At 42.0% G+C, this 24211-nt stretch overlaps 1 protein-coding gene across 1 annotated transcript; it reads left to right on the forward strand.

Annotated features, from left to right (window-relative positions):
- Positions 1 to 306: 306 nt before the first annotated feature.
- Positions 307 to 24211, forward strand: LOC115107928 (potassium channel subfamily K member 10-like). Its single transcript, XM_029631703.2, has 7 exons — positions 307 to 782; positions 3360 to 3745; positions 16539 to 16656; positions 18042 to 18202; positions 19476 to 19668; positions 21160 to 21302; positions 22277 to 24211. Exons 1-7 carry the CDS (start codon positions 728 to 730, stop codon positions 22952 to 22954), a joined length of 1734 nt encoding a protein of 577 aa, XP_029487563.1. The 5' UTR covers positions 307 to 727; the 3' UTR covers positions 22955 to 24211.

The raw sequence follows: 24211 nt of genomic DNA on the forward strand, positions 1-24211 counted from the left end.
GGGGGCTCCCGCATTCAGCCTCCCTTATAAAGAAGCTTTATTCCATGAGCCTCATCCAAGTGTCAGGTTTTTTTGTAGGACGGCACACATGACAATGTGTATTAGACAATTCCTTGCCCGTCAAAAATGCTAGCAATCACGACTTCTTCATGCTGAACTTTGGCTGGCATATGCCTCATCGATTTGGAGTGTTGTCATAAGAATACGCCAGCTCGCACTACCATGAAAAAGAGCGTTAGAGACGCACGCGCAGCGCGACCGTTGGATACAATAGGCTTGCACAGCCCTGCTGAAGTCTTTGCTGCAGCGGTCAAGAGAGCAATTATTGAACATGTAATCGTCAAGTTCGTCAACGCTGTTGGAGCTCCGACTCCTCCTGCGTTTTGTCGTTGTTTACAGTTTTAAAAAAGGACAGGCGTGGACTGTGGTGCAACGAGCAATAGTGGGTGTGCGCTTTGCTCTTGTTCCTACTAGAGTCTGTTGCGGGGAGAGGGGAGCTCATAATGACCTTTTTACCCGGGTGTGCACCTCGCTCTCACTGACAAGAGCAAAATAAGACACGGATGATGTGTTTTTACTCCCTACCGTTCTCCATTCTCTCTCGGTTAAAAACAAAGGATTCAATAGAAAGAGCGTTGAAAGATTTTACATAAAGACAAGGCTTTTTTCTTTCCAGTCAGTTGTTTTCGGCAAGGGTTTGGTCCATTGTGGCAAACCGAAAATCAAGATGAAATTTCCCACGGAGAACCCAAGAAAACCAGGGAATCCCAACCCTACGCCAGGTTTGTATTTCAACGTTTGGAACGTTTTGTCGGTAATCAATGAAAGCAGATCGATTGAGTTAAATGCTTCCAATATTGAGTCCATATAGGTTATTTCGTTTAATTGTACACACTTAAAGTAACATATGTATCATTAGACTATAGGTGAAGTTGGAAATGTATTGATACACATACATTGGTGTTATTGACATAGACTAAGTCCATTTATAACTGCAGTGATTGAGTGCACCACAAACATGATCATGCATTGCATGACCAATGTCCAACGAGGAATGGCGCATACCACAGCTGTTTTCCTTATTATGAATAAAGCCTACCTTTAATAACACCTAGAGCCACATGTTGGCTATGGCTCTGATCCCACCCCTAAAGAATAAAATACATTTATTGTTGATGTAGATACTACATTTGGTGGGCACTGATGTGCCTAGGGGAAACTGTCTGCCTGCAACGCGCCAAAGCAGCACACATTGTCCAGATAGATAAAGTAGGAGACATGGCGAGGGATAACGCTACCTGCCATTAATGAGCTTAATCTATTCAATTTGATTTAGAAAGCCCACGGCTGTTTTGGTGATTGACATTCCCATCAGATTAGGTCCAGGGATAGGCACGACTCCTTGTAGCTAGTCTACCTCATGCTGGTAGCACGTTTCCTATTGCCATTTTATGTATAAATGTATGTTAACAGAATTTAGCTACCAATCAAGGTCTGATTCCTTGTTTATGTTGTTTTTGAGGGGAATTTACCATTGCCGGGCTCTAGTCTAAAACACATCGGTTGAGGTGAAGGCGAAATGGCTAATGTGAACTGTCAGTCGGTAATATAATGTCATAAAGGAACACTTGGTGTGTTACAGCTGGTGCAGTATTGTGATGCATTGAGAGATGGGGTAAAAACACATTACCTCATCGGATTTAGGTAGAGCTGGAGCTCTGCATGGGTAGTTCCCGCCAATCCTGCACGTATGGCACGTCAATGCGGCTGTCCTATTCTCGCTCACGATCAAATGTTTACCCAGCCGCATCTCCAGCCACCAGTGCAGCAGGTGTCTATCTGTTTTCATCGGTATGACCTTTTGGGAGAAATGTCAGCCGTGTTTTATGGTCTACATGCAGCCAGCAATGTGTTGAGCGTTGCTCATCAAAATTATTTTCGCCTGCCGGACCAGTGTGGTGAATGTTTTTCCTCACAGTGTGGTTGAATGGTTACATGAATCACCACCACTAATGAATTATATTTGTTTTCATAATCAAAACCTAGTATACAGTGGGTAGGCACATGAGATGTGGCAGAACATTGAGGACTCTTAACAGTACATCATGTAATGTTGAAAGTAAGCATCTTGAAGGTGTAAGCATGAAATTGAAGCAACACGGCTGGAAAATATGTTTGAATACTTTGGCTGTAAATTGTGGATGTTTATAACTACAAAGGCATCACAAGGGGACAAACAGAAAACTCTTTCTTCAAATATCATTCAGACAGTACATCATTGGGAAATTGTTCAGCAGGGTAGCCTAGTGGTCAGAGTGTTGGACTAGTAACTGAAAGGTTGCAAGTTCAAATCCCTGAGCTGACAAGGTACAAATCTGTAGTTCTGCCCCTGAAAATAAGAATTTGTTCTTAACTGACAAGTCAGTTAAGAACAAATTCTTATTTTCAATGACGGCCTAGGAACAGTGGGTTAACTGCATGTTCAGGGGCAGAACGACAGATTTGTACCTTGTCAGCTCGGGGGTTTGAACTTGCAACCTTCCAGTTACTAGTCCAACGCTCTAACCACTAGGCTACCCTGCCGCCTTGCCTAGTTAAATTAAGGTAAAAATAAAATATAAAATAAAAGGCTCAGCTTGTAATCCATAAAAAAAATAACATTCTCAGCCTGTGCTTGGGGCTGCCAGCCATATATGGCCGGAGTATGTGAATCCACTGGCTGATGGAGTGTGCTGATGGAACACTCCATGCCACTGCTCTGAGTTGCCTGCTCTTAAAGGGATACTTTGGGATTATGGCATTCTTCTAGCACACTAGCAGATACCCATGGACTTCCAGTCATTGTGCTAATGCTAGTTAGCAATTGTGCTAACGACAGTTAGCAACTTCCTTCAAACTGCGCGCAGAGACATAAAAATGGAATCCACGTTGTCATCTGACTCTGGGGAAGCAGATAAAGGGCCACATTGACAAAATTGTGAAGTATCCCTTTAACAATAATGGGTTTTCAGAAAGCCCACAGAACACATTAGGGATTCACCCTCTCTCTCTCTCTGCCACCCCGTGCTGCTCAAAACCTCAAGCATCAAGACAAACTCCATTTATATTTCACTGTCATACTCCTGTGGCTGATAGACGGAAATAAATTCTTAAGCCCAAACTGCCCAGAAAAATCAAGCCCAGCTCCATGTAGAAGTCGTACCCAGACAATATAGTAAACTTATTTACATGCTGTAGGGTTGTAGGGTTCTTTTAATTCCACCCATTTGCTTACATCTGGATTGTGCAGTATATGACTACATATGAACTTTTCCTATATTGCAGCACCTAACAATAACATTACATGTTTTTCTCTGCAGTGGCGGTCCAGACCAACCTGTTCCCCCCCAAGAAGGTCCAGCCAGGCATGATGAGTGCCAGCCTGGTCCAGGCCAGTGTGGCCACCATGCAGAACCCCATGGGCTGCACCGTGCCCCGGCTCTCTCCATCGCGACCTGCCAGCATGGTGGCCAGCATGGAGGCGGTGGGCGAGGATGGCTCGCCCCTTTTCACGGTCATGAAGTGGAAGACCGTGGTGGCGGTGTTTGTGGTGGTGGTTGCCTATCTGGTGGGGGGAGGCCTGATGTTCCGGGCCCTGGAGCAGCCTTTCGAGAGCAACCAGAAGGTGACCATCACCGCAGAGAAGGCGGCGTTCCTGCAGAAGCACCCCTGTGTCACACCGGCGGAGCTGGAGGTGCTTATCAAGGTAAGGAAAGACAACAGCAGCCACTAGGTCAGTCTGAAGTCAATACTGGAGCTCTCCTGTCTCTTTCAGCTCTGTCTGAGGTCCCTAGTGGGGACTCAGGTCAACTGAAACTTGAACTCTGTATCGAACTCTGTATCGATCCAATGTTATTTAAGCCCCCCCCCCCCCCCTACACTATACAGTAAACACTGCCAGCCATCCTGAAATTGGATACAAACCACAATAAACAGGCTTGTGTATCAACATAACTATAGAGTCTAGCTGTGTGTCAGACTGAATTGAAAGTTACCACTGACCACCACGTTGTGGGTGACTGTGTACAGTACTGTGATTGATAAAAAGGGTACGAGTGTGTTATTTTGACCAGTATGCCCAGCAGTCTGAGTGCCAACATGTGATGTCGTTCAGGCCTTGGCTGCCACTACCAAATGCTCCTAACTGTGATGCCTAAAGACACTCGTTATTGCTAGCGCCTCACAGGGAATATGGTTGGCATAACAATGGCTCAGAGACATGACTGAGGAGAAGTGGAGAATAGATATCAGAATGGCCAAATGCCAATTCCTATATCTAGGTGGATGTGTAACAGAGGTGGTTCATGGAACCATGCTTGATTGATCTTGAAGATTTGTGTTATCTCCCCAAGCGAATGCCTAGGCTTTAGCTCAGGAGGCTAACACAGACTTAGTTTCAAACCTGTCTGTCACATATGCATGGCAATACTTCATCTGTACCATGGGATAGCTATGATAAATGCCCATACAATGAAGAATACATTATGTAACTGGCAACACCAATATACATTTGTTTTTCTTTCATCAGGCCGATAGCTTATAGGAAAGTTGGCAGGGACCCCTGTCACTGTAATTGTATGCCTTTTACATTATGTAATTCTATAGATTTCCTTATTTAGAGTCACCTTGATCAATTTGACTTGCAAGGGTATGCCTGCCATTTCTTCAAGTCCTGCTCCCTTTTAGTCTATATTGAGACAAACTTCTTGGACTGAGCTCAAGACAGCTTCCAGAAAACAACAGGTGCTACAATCTAAGGTTTCACCTCCGGAATAAAAAAATGGAAATAGGTTCATCTGGATAGGAGGAACATCATAAACTGAGCATTTGACTTGTACTGTAGCACTCTCACTTCTGCAAGGGCCAACAGGGTTCTCAGGGCCGAATGCTTCCAGCTCCTCATAAAACAACCAGAGTGACACTCAAGTGTTTGGATCAGCCAGATATTGACGCCTCATCCATGAAAACCCTGGATGATAATGGCACCAGGCCAAGTTTCTCCTGGCCGGCTCAACAATAATACACATTGAAACACACGGGTGCCAGTGTGAATTTTAATCATGAGTGAATTGGAAACACTTCGCTAACAATAACTCAAGGATCTTGGGCTTGGGCAATGATTGGATGTGAGAAGGTTTGTAATTGTTTTTGAACTGTTTTAACTGCGAAACAAGAGGTGGTAATTTATCTTAGTTACGGTAGAACTCTGAAGTAGTAGGAAATGGGGGCAACCAAGGGGGCAATCAAGAGGGCAATCAAGTTTGAGATCACTTCCTCTCTGGAAAAAAAAAACGGTTTTGGGGAATAAAGGGATGCCAATGCAGTTGCTAATGCTCACCGCCTTCGTAGGGTCTTGCTGGGGCCCCGTAATGCTTGGAATGCAGAATGGATATTTTCCTGCAGAGAACCCGAGCCAAAATAAGCAACTCAGCACTAATTCGCTTACATACAGTGCATTCGGAAAATATTCGGACCGCTTGACTTTTTTCACATTATATTACCTTACAGACTTATTCTAAAATTGATTAAATAGTTCCCCACCTCCCCATAATATACACACAATACCCCATTATGACAAAACCGAAAATGTTTTTTAGAATTTTTTGCAAATGTATTAAAAATAGAACATTTAAGTTATTACATTTACATAAGTATTCAAACCCTTTACTCAATACTTTGTTGAAGAACCTTTTACAGCGTCTACAGCCTCGAGTCTTCTTGGATTGACGAAACAAGCTTGGCACAAGCTTGGTATTTGGGGAGTTTCTTCAATTCTTCTCTGCATCAAACCAAAAATCAAATCAAATGTATTTATATGGCCCTTCGTACATCCGCTGATATCTCAAAGTGCTGTACAGAAACCCAGCCTAAAACCCCAAACAGCAAGCAATGCAGGTGTAGAAGCAGGGTGGCTAGGAAAAACTCCCTAGAAAGGCCAAAACCTAGGAAGAAACCTAGAGAGGAAACAGGCTATGTGGGGTGGCCAGTCCTCTTCTGGCTGTGCCGGGTGGAGATTATAACAGAACATGGCCAAGATGTTGAAATGTTCATAAATGACCAGCATGGTCAAATAATAATAATCACAGGCAGAACAGTTGAAACTGGAGCAGCAGCACGGCCAGGTGGACTGGGGACAGCAAGGAGTCATCATGCCAGGTAGTCCTGATGCATGGTCCCAGGGCTCAGGTCCTCAGAGAGAGAGAAAGAAAGAGAGAAAGAGAGAATTAGAGTGAGCATACTTAAATTCACACAGGACACCGGATAGGACAGGAGAAGTACTCCAGATATAACAAACTGACCCTAGCCGAGTATAGCCCACAAAGATCTCCGCCACGGCACAACCCAAGGGTGGGCGCCAACCCGAACAGGAAGATCACATCAGTGACTCAACCCACTCAAGTGACGCACCCCTCCTAGGAACGGTATGAAAGAGCCCTAGTAAGCCAGTGACTCAGCCCCTGTAATATGGTTAGAGGCAGATAATCCCAGTGGAAAGAGGGGAACCAGCAAGGCAGAGACAGCAAGGGCGGTTCGTTGCTCCAGAGCCTTTCCATTCACCTTCACACTCCTGGGCCAGACTACTAACCCACTGAAGAGATGAGTCTTCAGTAAAGACTTAAAGGTTGAGACCGGGTTTGCGTCTCTCACATGGATAGGCAGACCATTCCATAAAAATGGAGCTCTATAGGAGAAAGCCCTGCCTCAAGCTGTTTGCTTAGAAATTCAAGGGACAATTAGGAGGCCTGCGTCTTGTGACCTGTAGGTACGTGTAGGTATGTACGGCAGGACCAAATCAGAGAGATAGGTAGGAGCAAGCCCATGTAATGCTTTGTAGGTTAGCAGTAAAACTTTGAAATCAGTCCTTGCCTTGACAGGAAGCCAGTGTAGGGAGGCTAGCACTGGATTAATATGATATTTTTTTTTGGTTCTAGTCAGGATTCTAGCAGCCGTATTTAGCACTAACTGAAGTTTATTTAGTGCTTTATCCGGGTAGCCGGAAAGTAGAGCATTGCAGTAGTCTAACCTAGAAGTGACAAAAGCATGGATTCATTTTTCTGCATCATTTTTGGACAGAAAGTTTCTGATTTTTGCAATGTTACATAGATTGAAAAAAGCTGTCCTTGAAACAGTCTTGATATGTTCTTCAAAAGAGAGATCAGGGTCCAGAGTAACGCCGAGGTCCTTCACAGTTTTATTTGAGACAACTGTACAACCATTAAGATTAGTTGTCAGGTTAAACAGAAGATCTCTTTGTTTCTTGGGACCTAGAACAAGCATCACTGTTTTGTCCGAGTTTAAAAGTAGATCGTTTGCAGCCATCCACTTCCTTATGTCTAAAACACATGCTTCTAGCGAGGGCAATTTTAGGGCTTCACCATGTTTCATTGAAATGTACAGCTGTGTGTCATCCGCATAGCAGTGAAAGTTAACATTATGTTTCTGAATGACATCCCCAAGAGGTAAAATATATAGTGAAAACAATAGTGGTCCTAAAACGGAACCTTGAGGAACACCGAAATTTACAGTTGATTTGTCAGAGGACAAACCATTCACAGAGACAAACTGATATCTTTCCAACAGATAAAGATCTAAACCAGGCCAGAACGTGTCCGTTTAGACCAATTTGGGTTTCCAATCTCTCCAAAAGAATGTGGTGATCAATGGTATCAAAAGCAGCACTAAGGTCTAGGAGCACGAGGACAGATGCAGAGCCTAGGTCTGATGCCATTAAAAGGTAATTTACCACCTTCACAAGTCCAGTCTCAGTGCTATGATAGCCCTATTTTAGCCCTATTTTGAGAGGTGAGGTATCATGATCTCTTTCAATAAAGACAAGGAAAGGGGGAGGTCTTTATCCTAGTGAGATTGCTATGGCGAACACCGCCATGTTTAGTTTTGCCCAACCTAGGTCGAGGCACAGGTACGGTCTCAATGGGCTGACTGAGCTGACTACACTGACTGTGCTAGTGGCAGACTCCACTATGCTGGCAGGCTGGCTAACAGCCTGCTGCCTGGCCTGCACCCTATTTCATTGTGGAGCTAGAGGAGGTCTGTCAGCTCAAGCTCTGTCAGGTTGGATAGGGAACGTCACTGCATAGCTATTTTCAGGTCTCTCCAGAGATGTTCGATTGGGTTCAAGTACAGGCTCAAGAACATTCAGAGACTTGTCCCAAAGCCACTTCTGCATTCTCTTGGCGATGTGCTTATGGTCCTTTTCCTGTTGGAAGGTGAACCTTCGCCCCAGTCTGAGGACCTGAGCGCTCTGGAGCAGGTTTTCCTAATGGATCTCTCTGGACTTTGCTCCGATCATCTTTCCCTCGATCTAGACAAGTCTCCAAAATCCCCACAGCATGATGCTGCCACCACCATGCTTCATCGTAGGGATGGTGCCAGGTTTTGTCCACATGTGATGCTGGGCATTCAGGCCAAAGAGTTCAATCTTGGTTTCATCAGACCAGAGAATCTTGTTTCTCATGGTCTGAGAGTCCTTTAGGTGCCTCTTGGCAAACTCCAAGCGGGTTGTCATGTGCCTTTTACTGAGGAATGGCTTCCATCTGGATAATCTACTATAATGGCCTGATTGTTGGAGTGCTGCAGAGATGGTTGTCCTTCAGGAAGATTCTCCCATCTCCACAGAGAAACTCTGGAGCTCTGTCAGAGTGACCATTGGGTTCTTGGTCATCTCCCTGACCAAGGCCCTTCTACCCCGATTTCTCAGTTTGGACGCGGCGGCCAGCTCTAGGAAGAAACTCTGTGGTTCCAAACTTCTTCCATTTAAGAATGATGGAGGCCACTGTGTTCTTGGGGATGTTCAATGCTGCAGACATTTTTTGCTACCTTTCCCCAGATCTGTGCCTCGACACAATCCTGTCTTGGAGCTTTACGGACAATTCCTTTCAACCTCATGGCTTGGTTTTTGCTCTGGCATGCACTGTCAACTGTGGGACCTTATATAGACAGGTGTGTGCCTTTCCAAATCATGTCCAATCAATTGCATTTACCACAGGTGGACTCCAAACAAGTTGTAGAAACATCTCAAGGATGATAAATGGTAACAGGATGCACCTGAGCTCAATTTCGAGTCTCATAGCAAAGGTCTGAATTCTTATGTAAATAATGTATTTCTGTTTTTTATTTTATTTTTTACAAACATTTCTAAAAACCTGTTTTTGCTTTGTCATTATGAGTTATTGTGTGTAGATTGGTGAGGACATGTTTTTATTTAATCAATTTCAGAATAAGGCTGTAACGTAACAAAATGTGGAAAAAGTGAAGTGGTCTGAATACCTTCCAAATATTATCTAAGAATAACAAAGCACCATGAGGCCTCGTATTTAACGTGAAAGGTGAATATTCTGTGGCAGAGCAGAGAAAAGGGCAGATGATAATCATTATGAGGTATTGTGTATAGACTGATGAGGACGTGTTTTAAATTGAATCAATTTTAGAATATGGCTGTAACGTAACACAATGTGGAAAAAGTGAAGGGGTCTGAATACTTTCCGAATGTAATTTTTAAAATTTTAATTTCACCTTTATTTAACCAGGTAAGCTAGTTGAGAACAAGTTCTCATTTGCAACTGCGACCTGGCCAAGATGTAATGCTTTAGTGCATAGGGAGCATCTGCATTCAGAGCATCTGCAATCCCAAATGCATTTCCACCTAAAAAAACTACACTGACATTAGCTGAAATAGGAGTGTCAGACATAGATGTACTTTGTTTCATGAGTGGATCTATTGTGACTTGTATACTGCAGCATGCAAGTTATTTTGTAATCTAACAGTTAACATGGGATTTCTCATTGAACCATCATCTTCTGAGTGTTTTACGTTTGATAAGGATCTCCAGGCGTGTTTGTCGTTGGTTAAAGCAACAGTATCCCTTCTGATATATGCACAGGAAGGCTAAATTTAGCCGTAAGTCTTAAAAGCATCTGCCGGGGAGTCAATTATTCATTAAGGGACTATAATTCTGAAGGACCCACGATGGATGGAGGTGTGGCTTGGGGAATGTCGACTGCTCTTCCGGGTCTCTAGTCTGGTGTGATTAATGCTGCTTGGGATTCAACCGAGCACTCATTACAGTACCTTGTCCATCAGACCTTCAAAGTCCAGTAATGTTCCACATCGTGTTATAGGCATAGCTTGATGTACTACAGCACCCACAACAATCTAGCGACAAGGTCTTTCCATCACACTGATTCTGGAGGATCAATAGACCTTTTTTTGAATATTTTCTGAAGCCATTGAGTTACTTGGTCTTTTTCTCTGACTCATTGTTTGGGTACTGGATATTTCCAGATGATATTGTTCTCAGCGACTGAGTCAGCATTGTCAAACATAAGGTAGGTTGCAGCCTGTAGTGTAGACTGTAGCAGGCTGGGGGACTCTCAGAGGGAGGGATTGGTGTGTTATGGTGTGTCACTCCATCCCACTGAGGTCCTACCATGGTGCTTTTACTAATTACCCAACACCAGGGCCATGATTCAGAGGTGTGGAGTGTGTCTGTGTGAGTGTGCATTGACTCACCCACTCACTTCCTCTTCCCCCGCTACCCCCTCTCCTTCTCCAGCATGTTTCGCTTGAGGATATGTTTATTCTTGGGTTTTCATGCGACTGCTGACACATTCCCTGTGCTGACACAGTGATGAAAGTTGCAAAAGGCCTTTAACATTGGGGGGGGGGGGGCAAACCCAGCGGGCAAAATATGTCCCACAACCTTAAGTTGTCTGATAAGATGTGACCCAATTATAACTGCTCTTTATTAAAACGGGGTAAAGATTTATTTTCATGACAAGATCAATACTTATGGGAAAGACAGATGATCAGATTACAACCAGATAAAGAAGTGTTTTCCCCCTGGTTGTTAAAAATATATTAACAAATGTCCTTATCTAACCAATATACAACCTGACCATAACCGTTATGGCATAACTTCATAAAATAAATAATAATTATGTAATTGCAACCTGTTTTGTCCATACTCCCTTTTGACTATTACCACTTTAAATATTAATTTGGGACCTGCATTCATTTGCATACTTAATAATGAAACCTCAACTTTCCTATGTCCTCGGATTAGGGCTCGATTAAATCCGTGGAAGATCTGCATTGTAGCGCGGTTGAAATTGAAGGTGATTTCCGATTGAGCCAACATATACAGCGTTTACTGTGAAGGCAGTCTCTGCGAAAGTGTAGAGATCCTGCCCAATGGCAGCTAACATATACCGTATGCACATATTCGAATCATACAGTATATCTAAGAATAACAAAGCACTATGAGGCCTTTTATTTAACGTGAAAGGTGATTATTCTGCGGCAGAGCAGAGAAAAGGGCAGATGATAAGCAGTTCTGGGACATGTGCCAGGCTGCTACTTTAGTGTCTTAGCCCTGAGGTACAGCCTATTGGACAGGTAGGGCAGGGCTTCAGCCAGACTACTGGGCGGAGATGTACACCTATCTCCTCAGCATTCTCTGTCAGTTCTGTGCCGGCGACAGTGATAGCCTCCTCCTGTGAAACCTCTAGAATCGTTTTTCCTCCAGCTGTTTATGGGGTTAGGGAGTGACTTTGAGTATCCATCCACTAAAGAATCAAGTCATGTCTAGTCTCTTGCTGCATTGCACAAGTGTCAATAACATAATGTGACAGTATAACTGTTTGCCAAGTTAGCTTGGCAGGCTTGCATACGTTACTGCATGTGGTGTCAATAGGTCCTGACAGTAAGCCTGTATTGGTTAACTGAGAAAGCCTTCCACAAAAGCTACTTTTTAAATTCATATTTCAGAGTGGAAATACGGTGTTGGCTGCATCTGAGGTGATTACATTAATCTTTCTTTCGTTTAGGGTGTCCTGAAGCAAACCACATTCAGATAGAAATGCTAAACACCTTTTATTTTTCTTGAATGCTGCTACGCTGCCCCAGTTCCAAATCTTCACCAGTCCTCTGATCCAGGGATTCCCTAACTTGGTCATGGGGGCCCCCCTGGTTACCCATGGATGCAAGGACTGACCATCCATGATATCAAAACTATAGTTTTAACAGTGTGTAGGCTATATAGTGTGTGTTTACATTTACATTATTTACAAACATTGGAGTAAAACAACATTTTAATTTGGGTTCTGATGGGGTATGACAGATGAACTGAGATCATTAGGAATTTATACGTTATATTCTTCAAGAGTCAATGAGTATATATCATTAATTTCTAAGTCAAAAAATGGATGAGGCAACTAAAGATTCTAGCTTTAAACATCGTTTTACCAAATAAGTTGACTGAGAACACATTCTCATTTACGGCAACAACCCATTGTAGGGGAGAGGAGAGAGACTGAATAAATAGTGAAGTCTTATCACAGAAAAAAACAAGCTATTTTGTACTTCAAAGTTTAGCTTGTGCAAAGATCTGAGTCAGAGTTCTTGCATTATATAAGGATTATTCAAACAAAGTGTGGGACAGATGTAAATTAGACAGGGTTGGGTAGGTTACTTTCTAAATGTAATCCATTACATTTACTAGTTACCTGTCCAAAATTTTAATCATTAACTTTTGGATTGCCTGAACTCAGTAATATAATCGGATTACATTCTGTTACTTTTTGATTACTTTCCCCCTAAGAGGCATTAGAAGAAGACAAAAATGTATGTTACCAATTGAACGACATCTGTTGCAGGATAAATCAGTGTTAAAGTTTACATAGCTGGCCATATATAGATGTTAAATTTTACTTTATGGGTTGGTTATGTAGGTTACTTTTAACCCATCGCTTTCTACAACATATAATAGGATACAATTATATCTTCACATTAAAAACTAAAGTCTATCAGAATTCCAGTCATTCCAATAAATATTATACCACTTGATCTTCAGGAATAGGACTTGGAAATATGGAAGTATAGATTAGCCAAATTGTTTTACCTGAGCGTAAACCCCAGAACTAAGGACTTAGTAGCCAGCCTTACTCTGTTGTTTATGATATTGTTGTCATGGAGGGCTTATTGGGCTCATTGATTCGAGTTGAAAAATAAATATTGCGCTCATGGAATGGCATGCTTTGAGCGCCACTGACAAGTGTCTATTTACATGTGAAAAATGAATGCCATATGCTGCATTTGCTATAGGCCTATTGTTTACCTTTTTGTTGGTGACACTTTGATTTCTTTATAATATGCAGCTGTTTAAAGTGCAAATGCACTGATAAAACAATAACAAAATAGGCACCCCACCTCTGTTTTGGTAAAAAGCTGAGAGATGGGCCTGGATATATGTAACTATTCTCAGATTAATAAACAGAGCAATGGATGCGAGGACTGACCATCCATGATATCAAAATTATTGTTTTAACCATTGTCATGACTTTCCCTCCTGGGTGAGGATTAGAGAGAGCCCCCACCTCTCTCTCCCACCAGTGAAAAAGGGTTGTGGGGAGGTGGGGGAAGTTTGGCAGTTTTAGGACAGTTGTAAATACTTTGCAGGGACTCTCTCTCCCACTCTGCAGAAATTGAAGTAAGAAATCCCTGTGTTACAACAGAGAGAGACTTTGCAGTATTGCAAAATAAAAAGGTTGGACATTGAGACATTATTCCCAACACAAAGAATGTGGGAATTTGTCAGGAGGGACTTAAAGAACAATTATGTCAGATCAGTTTTGTGATATCATTAACTTCTCTAGGGTAGGGGGCAGCATTTGGAATTTTGGATGAAAAGCGTGCCCACATTAAACTGCCTTCTACTCAGGCCCAGAAGATAGGATATGCATATAATTGGTAGATTTGGATAGAAAATAGTTGTTAAAATAGTATCTGTGAGTATAACAGAACTGATTTGGCAGGCGAAAACCTGAGAAAAATCCATCCAGGAAGTAGGATGTTTTTGTTGTTGTAGTTTTCTTCTATTCATAGCCATTACAGTATTCATTGACTTAGGGCTCAAATTGCAGTTCTTATGCCTTCCACTAGATGTCAACAGTCTTTAGAAATTGTTTCAGGCTTGTATTCTGAAAAATGAGGGAGTAAGAGCGGTCTGAATGAGTGGACCCTGCCGTGTCACAGAGCTTTTTCATGCGCGCGACCGAGAGAGTGCCTTTCTTGTTTACATTTTATATTGACAACGTTATTGCCCGGTTGAAATATTATTGATTATTTAGGCTAAAAACAACATGAGGATTGAATATAAATATCGTTTGACTTGTTTCTATGAAATTTACGGATACAATTTGGATTTTTTTGTCTGCCTGTTGTGACTGCGTTTGAGCCTGTGGATTACTGAAGAAAAAGCGCGAACAAAACGGAGGTTTTCGGATATAAAGAAATACTTTATCGAACAAAAGGAACATTTATTGAATAAATGAATGTCTTCTGAGTGCAACCATATGAAGATCATCAAAGGTAAATGATAAATTTTATCTCTATTTCTGACTTGTGTAACTCTTCTACTTGGCTGGTTACTGTTTGTAATGATTTGTCTGCTGGGCTATGTTCTCAAATAATTTTTAAAATCTGACACCGTGGTTGGATTCACAAGAAGTTAATCTTTAAACCTATGTAAAATAGTTGTATCTTTTCAGAATTTTTATAATGAGTATTTCTGTATTTGAATTTGGCGCTCTGCAATCTCACTGGATGTTGGCCAGGTGGGACACTAGCGTCCCACATACCCTAGAGAGGTTAAGGACGGTATAACCAAATAACAGTAACTCTACAAATGTATACATCCCAGTTATCAGATTTACATCTAGATGTTGTGGAACTTACATGATTAAATATGAAAATATTTGTAAGAAGATGAAATGTGATTTTAGCCTTCTAAATAAGAATTGTCTTTCATGTAAAATTTTACCCAGTCAGTAACCATGCCCACATGAGCACAGACATTATGACAAGAGGAGGGAATGCCCTTTTCCCCCAAGTGTTTATAAAAGGACTCCTAATGAAATTTACATTAGACCAGACAGTGTGACCAGACCCGCAAAACACCAGTCTCAACGTCAACAGTGAAGTGGCAACTCTGGGATGCTGGCCTTCTAGGCAGAGTTGCAATGAAAAAGCCATATCTCAGACTGGCCATCAAAAATAAACAATTAAGATGGACAAAAGAACACAGACACTGGACAGAGGAACTCTGCCATCCCGGACTCAGCTCTTCACTGTTGACGTTGAAACGGATGTTTCTGACAAGTTTGACAGACTGACAGCCATCCACAACAACCACAATCCGTAAAGCGCAAATAGCAAAATGAGAGAGTAGCAGTGTGATTCACATCAATACACTATGTAGATATCAATAGTAAGTGATATCCGTATCGTTGTAGACTATATCACTGCTGTCATCCTTACCTCCAAGTGTTTATTCAAGTTGCATAATCTTTGGATGCCGACACCAGTCCCATCATTGGAAGACATACCTTGGACTGTAGCCTACAAAAGCCTATTCCTGTGCTTTGCCCGGGATCGATCAAACACATTTGATGTGTCATCATAGTGGTCTCTGACTTGTGGTCAGACTCGCTCATGTGGAACAAACTTAAACTTGCACTTTTTTTCAATGCTGATTTGAATGCGTCAAGTACTCATCTAGTTTTTCAAAAGTATCTGTAATCTGATTAAAATATTTTAGCTGGTAACCTAACGGATTACAGTTACTGTTTTTTTTGTAATCCCTTACATTTAACGGATTACATGTCACACGTTACTCTCCAATGCTGAAACTAGATCAATGCAGTAACGGCTCATCTTAGCTATCAGATATCAGACTGTCAGTTTGGAAAGTGGAGTTGATTGCATGTGTTACCAGCCAGATTTCAAACCCGGGTCTCCTGTGCATCCAAATCCTGTGTTTCCCCACAAAGCTAAAGCCAGGGAATTTTCTCTGAGAGAGAGAGCAAGTCTTCAGGTCTCGGGCAAGGTTAGTTAACACTCAAATCATGGTTTGCCAAACCAACTCCGTTGTCCTCGACCACTGGACTGTCATGGTCTCTCCTCCTCTGCCCTTGTTAATTTGTCCTTCAACTGCTTCCACACACCTATCCCACCGTCCCTCACACCCTGAGCTTCATCCTGTTGCTCGCCACTCCGAAGCTCCATCTGGCGTGCCGGCTTCCTGCCGGGTAGACTGGCCGACTGGCGCAGAGTGTGAGGGCTGCTCAGGGCATGGTGGGCATCAAATGCCCCCCCCCCCCCCCCCATGGTACCTCTCTCTCATTGTGGCACTGTCATGATGATTCACCATGCAGAAGCATCATCAGCGGTAAGCTATACAGCAGTCATATGTTACGCAACCGGCTGCTTTAGGAAATCACATTGGAAAGTTTGATGGATCCTTATCCCCCTGAGAATTCATCGATTCAAAATGAAACTATAGGATCACTAATAAACAGACTCTCAAGAGACTCTATACCACCAAAAATGGCTGCAATTCTGAACGTAATGCTATCATCTTTATCCATTTGATGTAGTTAATTTTTTATGGTCTGATGAATGTCTTTGTATGTGTGCCCAGCACTCTGTAGATGCAGTGAATGCTGGGGTCAGCCCGATAGGAGACACATCCTATAACTCCAGTCACTGGGACCTGGGCAGTGCCTTTTTCTTCGCTGGAACCGTCATCACAACCATAGGTAATGGTTTTAGTGTTGGACTAGTACTACACATACCTGTTACAGTACTACATTGGTCAGTATTATCAAAACTTAATTGAGGCCTATGTGATCTGTCACATCTGTGGTGACTCTCATTGTTGCTTGTTATTCGTTACCATCCATTCAACCCTTTATTTACAATGGTCTTTTCAGGAATAGGCAATAGATCGTTCTGGCTGAAACAATGATAATAGTCCTGGCAATTCACCTTATTTACACTGTGGCCATTGTTCATTGACCAAAGTTTTTTGCAGGGTAGAAAGTGAAGTGCTCCGTTGAAACCAATTGAACAACTATTTCTTAAGTGTGACCTGTAGACTAAAACCACTGCACACAGTAAAACAATATTATTTGATTTGGGATACTCAGAAAAACATTACTAGAGTATTGTCATTGTCATCTGCCCTGATTTGAAAAGACGGGACAGTTTATTAGCTACCCACGTTAGCTGGTGGAACGTTCAGCTGTGAATCAGGTCTATACCTGCAAACTGCATTTGAAGGTTTCTTATATGAGATAGATATGGGATTGGTATGTGAGTGTGAGTCATATGTCAGATGAAATGAAGTGAGCTGCTCCACTCCTAGGAATAAGGGGGTGCTGATAATGTTTTGTTGATGCTCTACAGACGGCTATATCGGTCTGCTAATACAGGACTAGTAAAGGCCCATTGCACTACTTTTTTCAGGGGGTGCTGCAGCAACCTCATCACCTCTATTTTCCACAGCTATGGTAGTTATTGTACCAGGCAGTGTATGTGTAGTTCAAGCCAAGTGCAAGGGCTGATGAAACATTCTGCCATTTCACCTGAGGTAATGCTGTTTACATTGACTAGAGACAATCAAGACTTTAGGAGCCAGTTTCCCAGACCCAAACTAAAAAGCATGCTAAATGGACAATGTCTATTAAAAGTGCTTTTTAGTCCAGAAATGTGTTTTATTAATCTGTGTCCGGGAAACTGGCCTTATCGTTTCTGTGTTAACTGTGTTGAAATCACATGATCAATCATAGCATTGTCTTCAACAGAACCTTCTAAACCATTAGCACTCTTGACTACTGAATGTCTTCAATTTGATGGATGGTGGAAGGAGGCATTTTACTTCCAATTCATTGGCATATTTGTGATTATATTAGAACCCGACTAGCACCTCTGTGATTCCAAATGGAAAGGGACAGAAGCTTAGCTAGCAGACAGTATGTTAGCCTTTTGTAGATCGCAGCATGTGTACACGTCTATGGTGGAAAGGAGATGGAATTGCTATTGCATAAACCCACTGTGGTTGTGTCTGCCATTGATAAGAAAGAGATTCAAGTCTCATCACATCCAGAAAACATGCCCTTCTCTTTCTCTGTTTCTTTCACAGGATATGGTAACATTGCTCCCAGCACTGAGGGCGGGAAGATTTTCTGTATCCTATATGCAATATTTGGCATCCCTCTGTTTGGGTTCCTGCTAGCCGGTGTGGGGGACCAGCTAGGGACCATATTTGTGAAAACCATCGCCAAGGTGGAGAAAATGTTCAGGGTAAGTTCACAGCATACAGTAATCCACAACAACATGACCAATAGAAACAATAATGATGTTTTAATGTATTATGAAAACAGTTATTAATGACTGTTTCTATCATCACAATGACTTTAAATGTGAGATATTGATAGGCTAGAGAGTAGAGAGACCTGGGTTTTTACCCAGTTGACAGCAGTGGTGTAGCCAGAAATGAGTTGGTGGGTGGGCCTGCAACAGCTAACTTCCTTACACATGTTGCCATGGGGCAAAGAGAAACATGTGCAGTTTTATAGCTGATCTTATGCTATTCAACACAACTCATTAAAGTAAAAAATATATAGATGTGTTGACTGTGATAAAGGCACTTGATCATGAGCTGTTTTGTTGCGCTAAATGAACAAATTAAGTGGACAGTGGAATGGTGTGTGTAGCCATAGAAGCTCAGTGACATGCCTCAATGCAGTCATATTCATGGCTTTTTGGGGTGTGGATTTCAGTTTTTTCTTCTTGGCAACACATTCTGTGAGAGTGAATGGCATTCCAATGCGTCTGTTCTGTTATATTTAATCAAATCTGACTAATCCAGTGCACTGCTTGCTATGAATTATATCTGATGGTGTTTGCATGTTTAGGTAAAAATACATAATGTCACGTTTGGAACACTGACACTATGTAAAGGGAATAAAAAATAAATAATAATATCAACTTTTTTTTCTTCTCAATCTGAGTGGGTGAAAATAATGCCCCCAGGTTGAAAGTGAAAGTGTTCAGTACTGAGTGAGGTGTTATCATCTACTAATGATGTGTGGGCTCTACATTATGGGTTGTTAATGAGCAGGGGGTGATGGCTGTTGTGCTTTATTCTGATTGGCCCAACAGTTACCCTCCGCTCTGTTCTGGCCTGTGGTGTGCTACAGTGTGTTTACATTTCTCAGAACAGAAACACCTAGTGTGAGAGCTGCACTGAGTGAGCTGTGCCTCTGTGACAGCCCATAGTCACAATCACCATTACGCCTCGTTTGAGCTAATCATGCATCTTATGCATCTTTAGCTTATCACCAGGCAGTGTCAGAGTGTGGAAATACTGTAGATGCCACCTTGTCAGAGTCATGAATCTCATCATGCGAATGCAGTAGTGACTCCACCACAGAACGACAACACATGGTGCACTCTGGTAGAATGGCCTTGGCCTTATGGCCTGTGTGTGTGCCTGTTCTTCTGTGTGTGTGTGTGTGTGTGCGCTGTGTTTGTTTGTGTGTGTGCATATGTGTGTCTTCTTCTCCTCTTCCAGCATAAACAGAACCAGATCAGCCAGACCAAGATCCGAGTGGCCTCCACGTTGCTCTTCATCTTGGCGGGTTGTATCCTCTTTGTCACCATTCCAGCGGTCATCTTCAAACACATAGAAGGCTGGACTGGACTGGAGGCCATCTACTTTGTTGTCATCACTCTGACAACTATCGGAATAGGAGACTATGTGGCAGGTGAGAGCTAGATTAATTATTAGTTCATGTTTCTGTTGCGAGTAATGCCATAATGAGATGATTATCTGAAAGAGATTCTTACTTGAATAACAGCCATTTTCAGTCCGTTTTCTACACTAAGACATCATAAAGGCTCATACAGTACATGCTAATAACAACTAATAACAACTGGCTATTGTTATTTTACTGCGGCTGTTCATTTATTTGTTACTTTTATTTTCACATCTATTTTTTACCTAACACTTATTCTTCTTAACGGCATTGTTGGATAAGGGCTTGAAAGTAAGTATTTCACTGTAAGGTCTACACCTGTTGTATTTGTCGCATGTGACAAATCAAATTTGATTTGATTTAATACATCCTTTTAATTAAACAGTTACCAAAACTGTCGTTATAACAACTGTTGCGGCCATTCATTTTGCTTCAAACTTGGTTATGGTTGGAGGCAATGACGTCCTGCATCCCAAAAATCTGAGGGGGCATAACATACGTGAATAATTATTCTTAATACTATGTAAAATATATATATATCTTTTTCTGCATTCTCCTGGTGGTTCATTTGATAAATAAACTAAATATGCTTCTCTGGATCTCTGCTAAAATCTGTGTAAAAGAATGTGTCTTATTCAGTACATTTAGCTATTGCTTGCTTTTCTAAAGTCTATCAACCTTGCCAGCAGGCATGCCAGCTAAGCTACAGTAGTTGGAAAAGCTAGCTACTCTAACTTGATTGATAGCTTGAAATGGCTTCTTGGTAGCCTGGAAACCTATCTAGGCTAGCTAAAGCCAACTTTATATAATTGCTAGGTGGCTAATAGTATTGCAGAGAGAAATCAGCAAAATATTTAAATATATATACTGTATATACATTTTTTAAACAGGACAAATCTGAGGGGGCAATTGCCCCTGTGCCCCCTATGGGCATGACATTTCTGGTTGGAGAACCTACTTTTCCGACATTTTCCTAACACAACTTTGCAACTTGTGCTGTGCCATTATTACAAGCGCTCAAGATTCCTCCTTAATGCTGGGGAGGGTGCTGATATTTGAGACATGCAGTTGTTTCTTGTCTTAGACGTCGACGTTTAAATAAAAAGGTAGTTGTGTCGGGAGGCTCTCATAGCTTGATCTCACTGACCAAGCTGCTGCAACACCGCACAGATGATTTATTTCCCAATCACTATTTGACATACAAGCGCTTGTCTGAGAAAATTAGCTTTGTTCGTTTCTGTTCTCTGGATTTTAGTCCATCAGCTTAAGATATTCAGGTAGAAAATGGACCAATAGAATCAGTGTTTATCAGGGTCATGTTTAATAGTCACCTAAATGAAGAAAATGGACTGATACAGGGAGGGATTACCTGCACTTATCCAATAAGAAACCCACATTTTTGTTTACCATTAAATTTTTTTTTTCTATGGTTAACTCTTCTAAACACGACCCATGTCTCTCATCATGCTGACTGTTTCATTGTTTGTTTACATCCTATAGGAGGGGACCGGAGGGTCGTGTATCGTAATTGGTATAGACCATTGGTGTGGTTCTGGATTCTGGTGGGGTTGGCCTATTTTGCTGCTGTACTGAGCATGATTGGTGACTGGCTGAGGGTCCTGTCCAAGAAGACAAAAGAGGAGGTAAGATAATTTACTTGTATGTGACATTATATGACCATACTACTATGTAATGGTATAGTTGAACACTACATGGGCTTAGTATTTTGTCAAATGTCCCATTAGAAGAACATTAATTCTTCAGGATTGGTGGGTCCCCTGCGGGACGGTTGAGCTAACATAGGCTTATGCGATTAGCAGGAGGTTGTAAGTAACAAGAAAACTTCCCAGAACATAGACATATTTGATATTGGCAGAAATCTTAAATTATTGTTAATCTAACTGCAGTGCCCAATATACAGTAGCTATTACAGTGAAATAATACCACGCTATTGTTTGAGAAGAGTGCACAGTTTTGAACATGAATAGTTATTAATCAACAAATTAGGCACATTTGTGCCGTCTTGACACAAAACTTTGAACAGAAATACAATGGTTCATTGGCTTAGTGTAAAACTGTGCATATACACTGCTGCTCTCTAGTGGCCAAAATCTAAATTGCACCTGGGCTGGAATAATACATTATGGCCCTTCTCTTGCATTTCAAAGATGATTGTTAAAAAAAAATAGAAAAAAACATTTGTTTTTTTCTTTGTATTATCTTTTACCAGATCTAATGTGTTATATTCTCCTACATTTCTTTCACATTTCCACAAACTTCAAAGTGTTTGCTTTCAAATGGTACCAAGAAAATGCATATCCTTTCTTCAGGGCCTGAGCTACAAGCAGTTAGAGTTGGGTATGTCATTTTAGGCGAAAATTGAAAAAAAGGGTCCAATCCTTAAGAGTTTTAAAGGGTTAAAATAGACATTCAAATGGTTAAAACATGGAAATAGTTGTTGTTTGCTTTCTTACCTTGAAAGGAGAGACCGCAATCTATACTTTTGTTTTGTTTACCTAGCTACTGCCACTAATTCTGTAATTTGGATTAACTATCCAATTGCGTTATAGTATTTTATGGTGTGGAATTACCTTGGATTTATTTCCCCGTGCTCTAGGTTGGAGAGATCAAGGCCCACGCGGCCGAGTGGAAGGCCAACGTGCGCGCCGAGTTCCGGGAGACGCGGCGACGCCTGAGTGTGGAGGTCAGCGACAAGCTCCAGCGGACCGCCACCATCCGCAGCATGGAGCGCCGCCAGCTGGGCCTGGACCAGTGGGCCGTCTCCACGGACATGCTCTCCCCGGAACGCCGTGCCGCCTTCAACAGTCTGGACACCAACCCCTACAAGACCTCATCTCAGGAGAGCATCGACATGAAACTCAACAACCTGCGTCTAAGGGGGGCAGAGTGTGATCCGCGCCGGTCCGAAAGTGTGGCCTCCTCAGACGACAACATCTTTAATCGCCTGGGTTCCGTCACCAAGCTGGCCAAGAGAAACAAGAACCGCGAGCTGAAGAAGAATATCCCAGATGAGCTACAATGCAGGCCCTTTAGTACTCCGCCTATGGAGATGGGGAAGAGAAAGGAGGAAGAGGAGGATGAGGAGGAGGAAGATGAGGGGTTAGACAAAAAGTTCAACACCAGCATGTCCGATCTGCCGCTGTTCGTCGAAGTGTGCAAGCCCCAGAATGGTTTCACAGTACCATTCATACCACTACAGACCAAAGAAAAAAAGACTGAGGGGGAAACACTTCAACTTGAAGAAAAGGAGCTGCGTATCCAGATGGATCCTTAAAAATGTCGGTTGTTCCTCTGAGGTAAAGGATGTTTTAAACGTCACCACCATATGTGCCTTACATTTCTGTCACGCCTTTGTGTGCTTGATATTGGGGGAACTGTTGTGTCCCTGTGTGCTATGTAATGTTATTCAATATTCACTGTGCCCTAATAACCTGAAGGAAAGACATTAACCTCATACGTTTCTACAATCACCTGGTCAAATATTTTTTAGATTTGAGGTTCTTGTGGTACAGAACAACCAAAAAGATGGTTTATTTGGAGTGAAAGACAAGATGGCTGCTATTCAGAAGAGTCGATAATAAAGCAAGTAAGATGCTTTGATGAGTCTGACTTTTATGTACGTAGTGGACTTCGACGAGACGGTGCTGCTCCTAAATACACATCCGAGGTCATTTTAGGACAAGAGAACTGAGCTGCTGAGAATAGAGCAACTATTGAATAAGAGCAACAACTGGAGACTCACCTGGATTTGGTTATTGTGAAATGTACGACTTGGTTCTCATTCCGTCACGACACATAAACTCTGAAAATTGATGAAAAAAGTTATAAAAAACAACCACAATGTTGTCTGTGCATGGTCCTTGAGCTAAACTGTCTAGAAGGTGTGTGATTACGCTATTAAGTTCTTGAACTTTCATTAACACAATCTCAGGGCTTGTGGTCCTAATGTTGTCGTTGAAATGTTTCTAAAGTATACTGCATTCACACTTTGTAGCATTAGAGGCGCTTTGGTTGCACTTAGCATTGCTTTTCTGAAGATGACAGCTTATGACAATGGAACGGAAGGTAAGCCATAATGCAGGAAGGAAACATGGCCCCTAATGGCTTAGACAGGATACTGTCAAATTTGGGAGACAGAGTTTTTTTTGGCGCAAACTTGTATGATACATCGATACAATGATTTGCTTGAATACAGTGTGTTACTGTTAGCTGACATCTTTGTTATACTTGATTTAAGTGTACCATGTAACGTCTGTGAAGTACATGTATATGTTCATGTTACAGAGGAGAGGTGATGACACTGAGAACGTGCATGAGTCAAACGTGCACTCTGCGTCTTGACTGTGGTCTACTAATTGTATTACAATAGTGTCATTACAAACCCTTTAAGGTGCATGGGTTAAATAACAATACCTCTACGCATCTCTCAATCTCTCTCACACACTCTCTCACTCACACACACACACACACACACACACACACACACACACACACACACACACACACACACACACACACACACACACACACA

This window comes from Oncorhynchus nerka, linkage group LG24 (assembly GCF_034236695.1).
Source record: "Oncorhynchus nerka isolate Pitt River linkage group LG24, Oner_Uvic_2.0, whole genome shotgun sequence".
In the NCBI taxonomy this organism is placed as follows: domain Eukaryota; kingdom Metazoa; phylum Chordata; class Actinopteri; order Salmoniformes; family Salmonidae; genus Oncorhynchus; species Oncorhynchus nerka.

Excerpts from the sequence above, each read along its gene's own strand:
- LOC115107928 (XM_029631703.2), top strand. The coding sequence starts at position 728 with ATGAAATTTCCCACGGAGAACCCAAGAAAACCAGGGAATCCCAACCCT. Across the intron at positions 16,657-18,041 it reads AACCGTCATCACAACCATAG|GATATGGTAACATTGCTCCC; the intron begins GTAATGGTTTTA and ends TTTCTTTCACAG. Across the intron at positions 19,669-21,159 it reads AATAGGAGACTATGTGGCAG|GAGGGGACCGGAGGGTCGTG; the intron begins GTGAGAGCTAGA and ends TACATCCTATAG.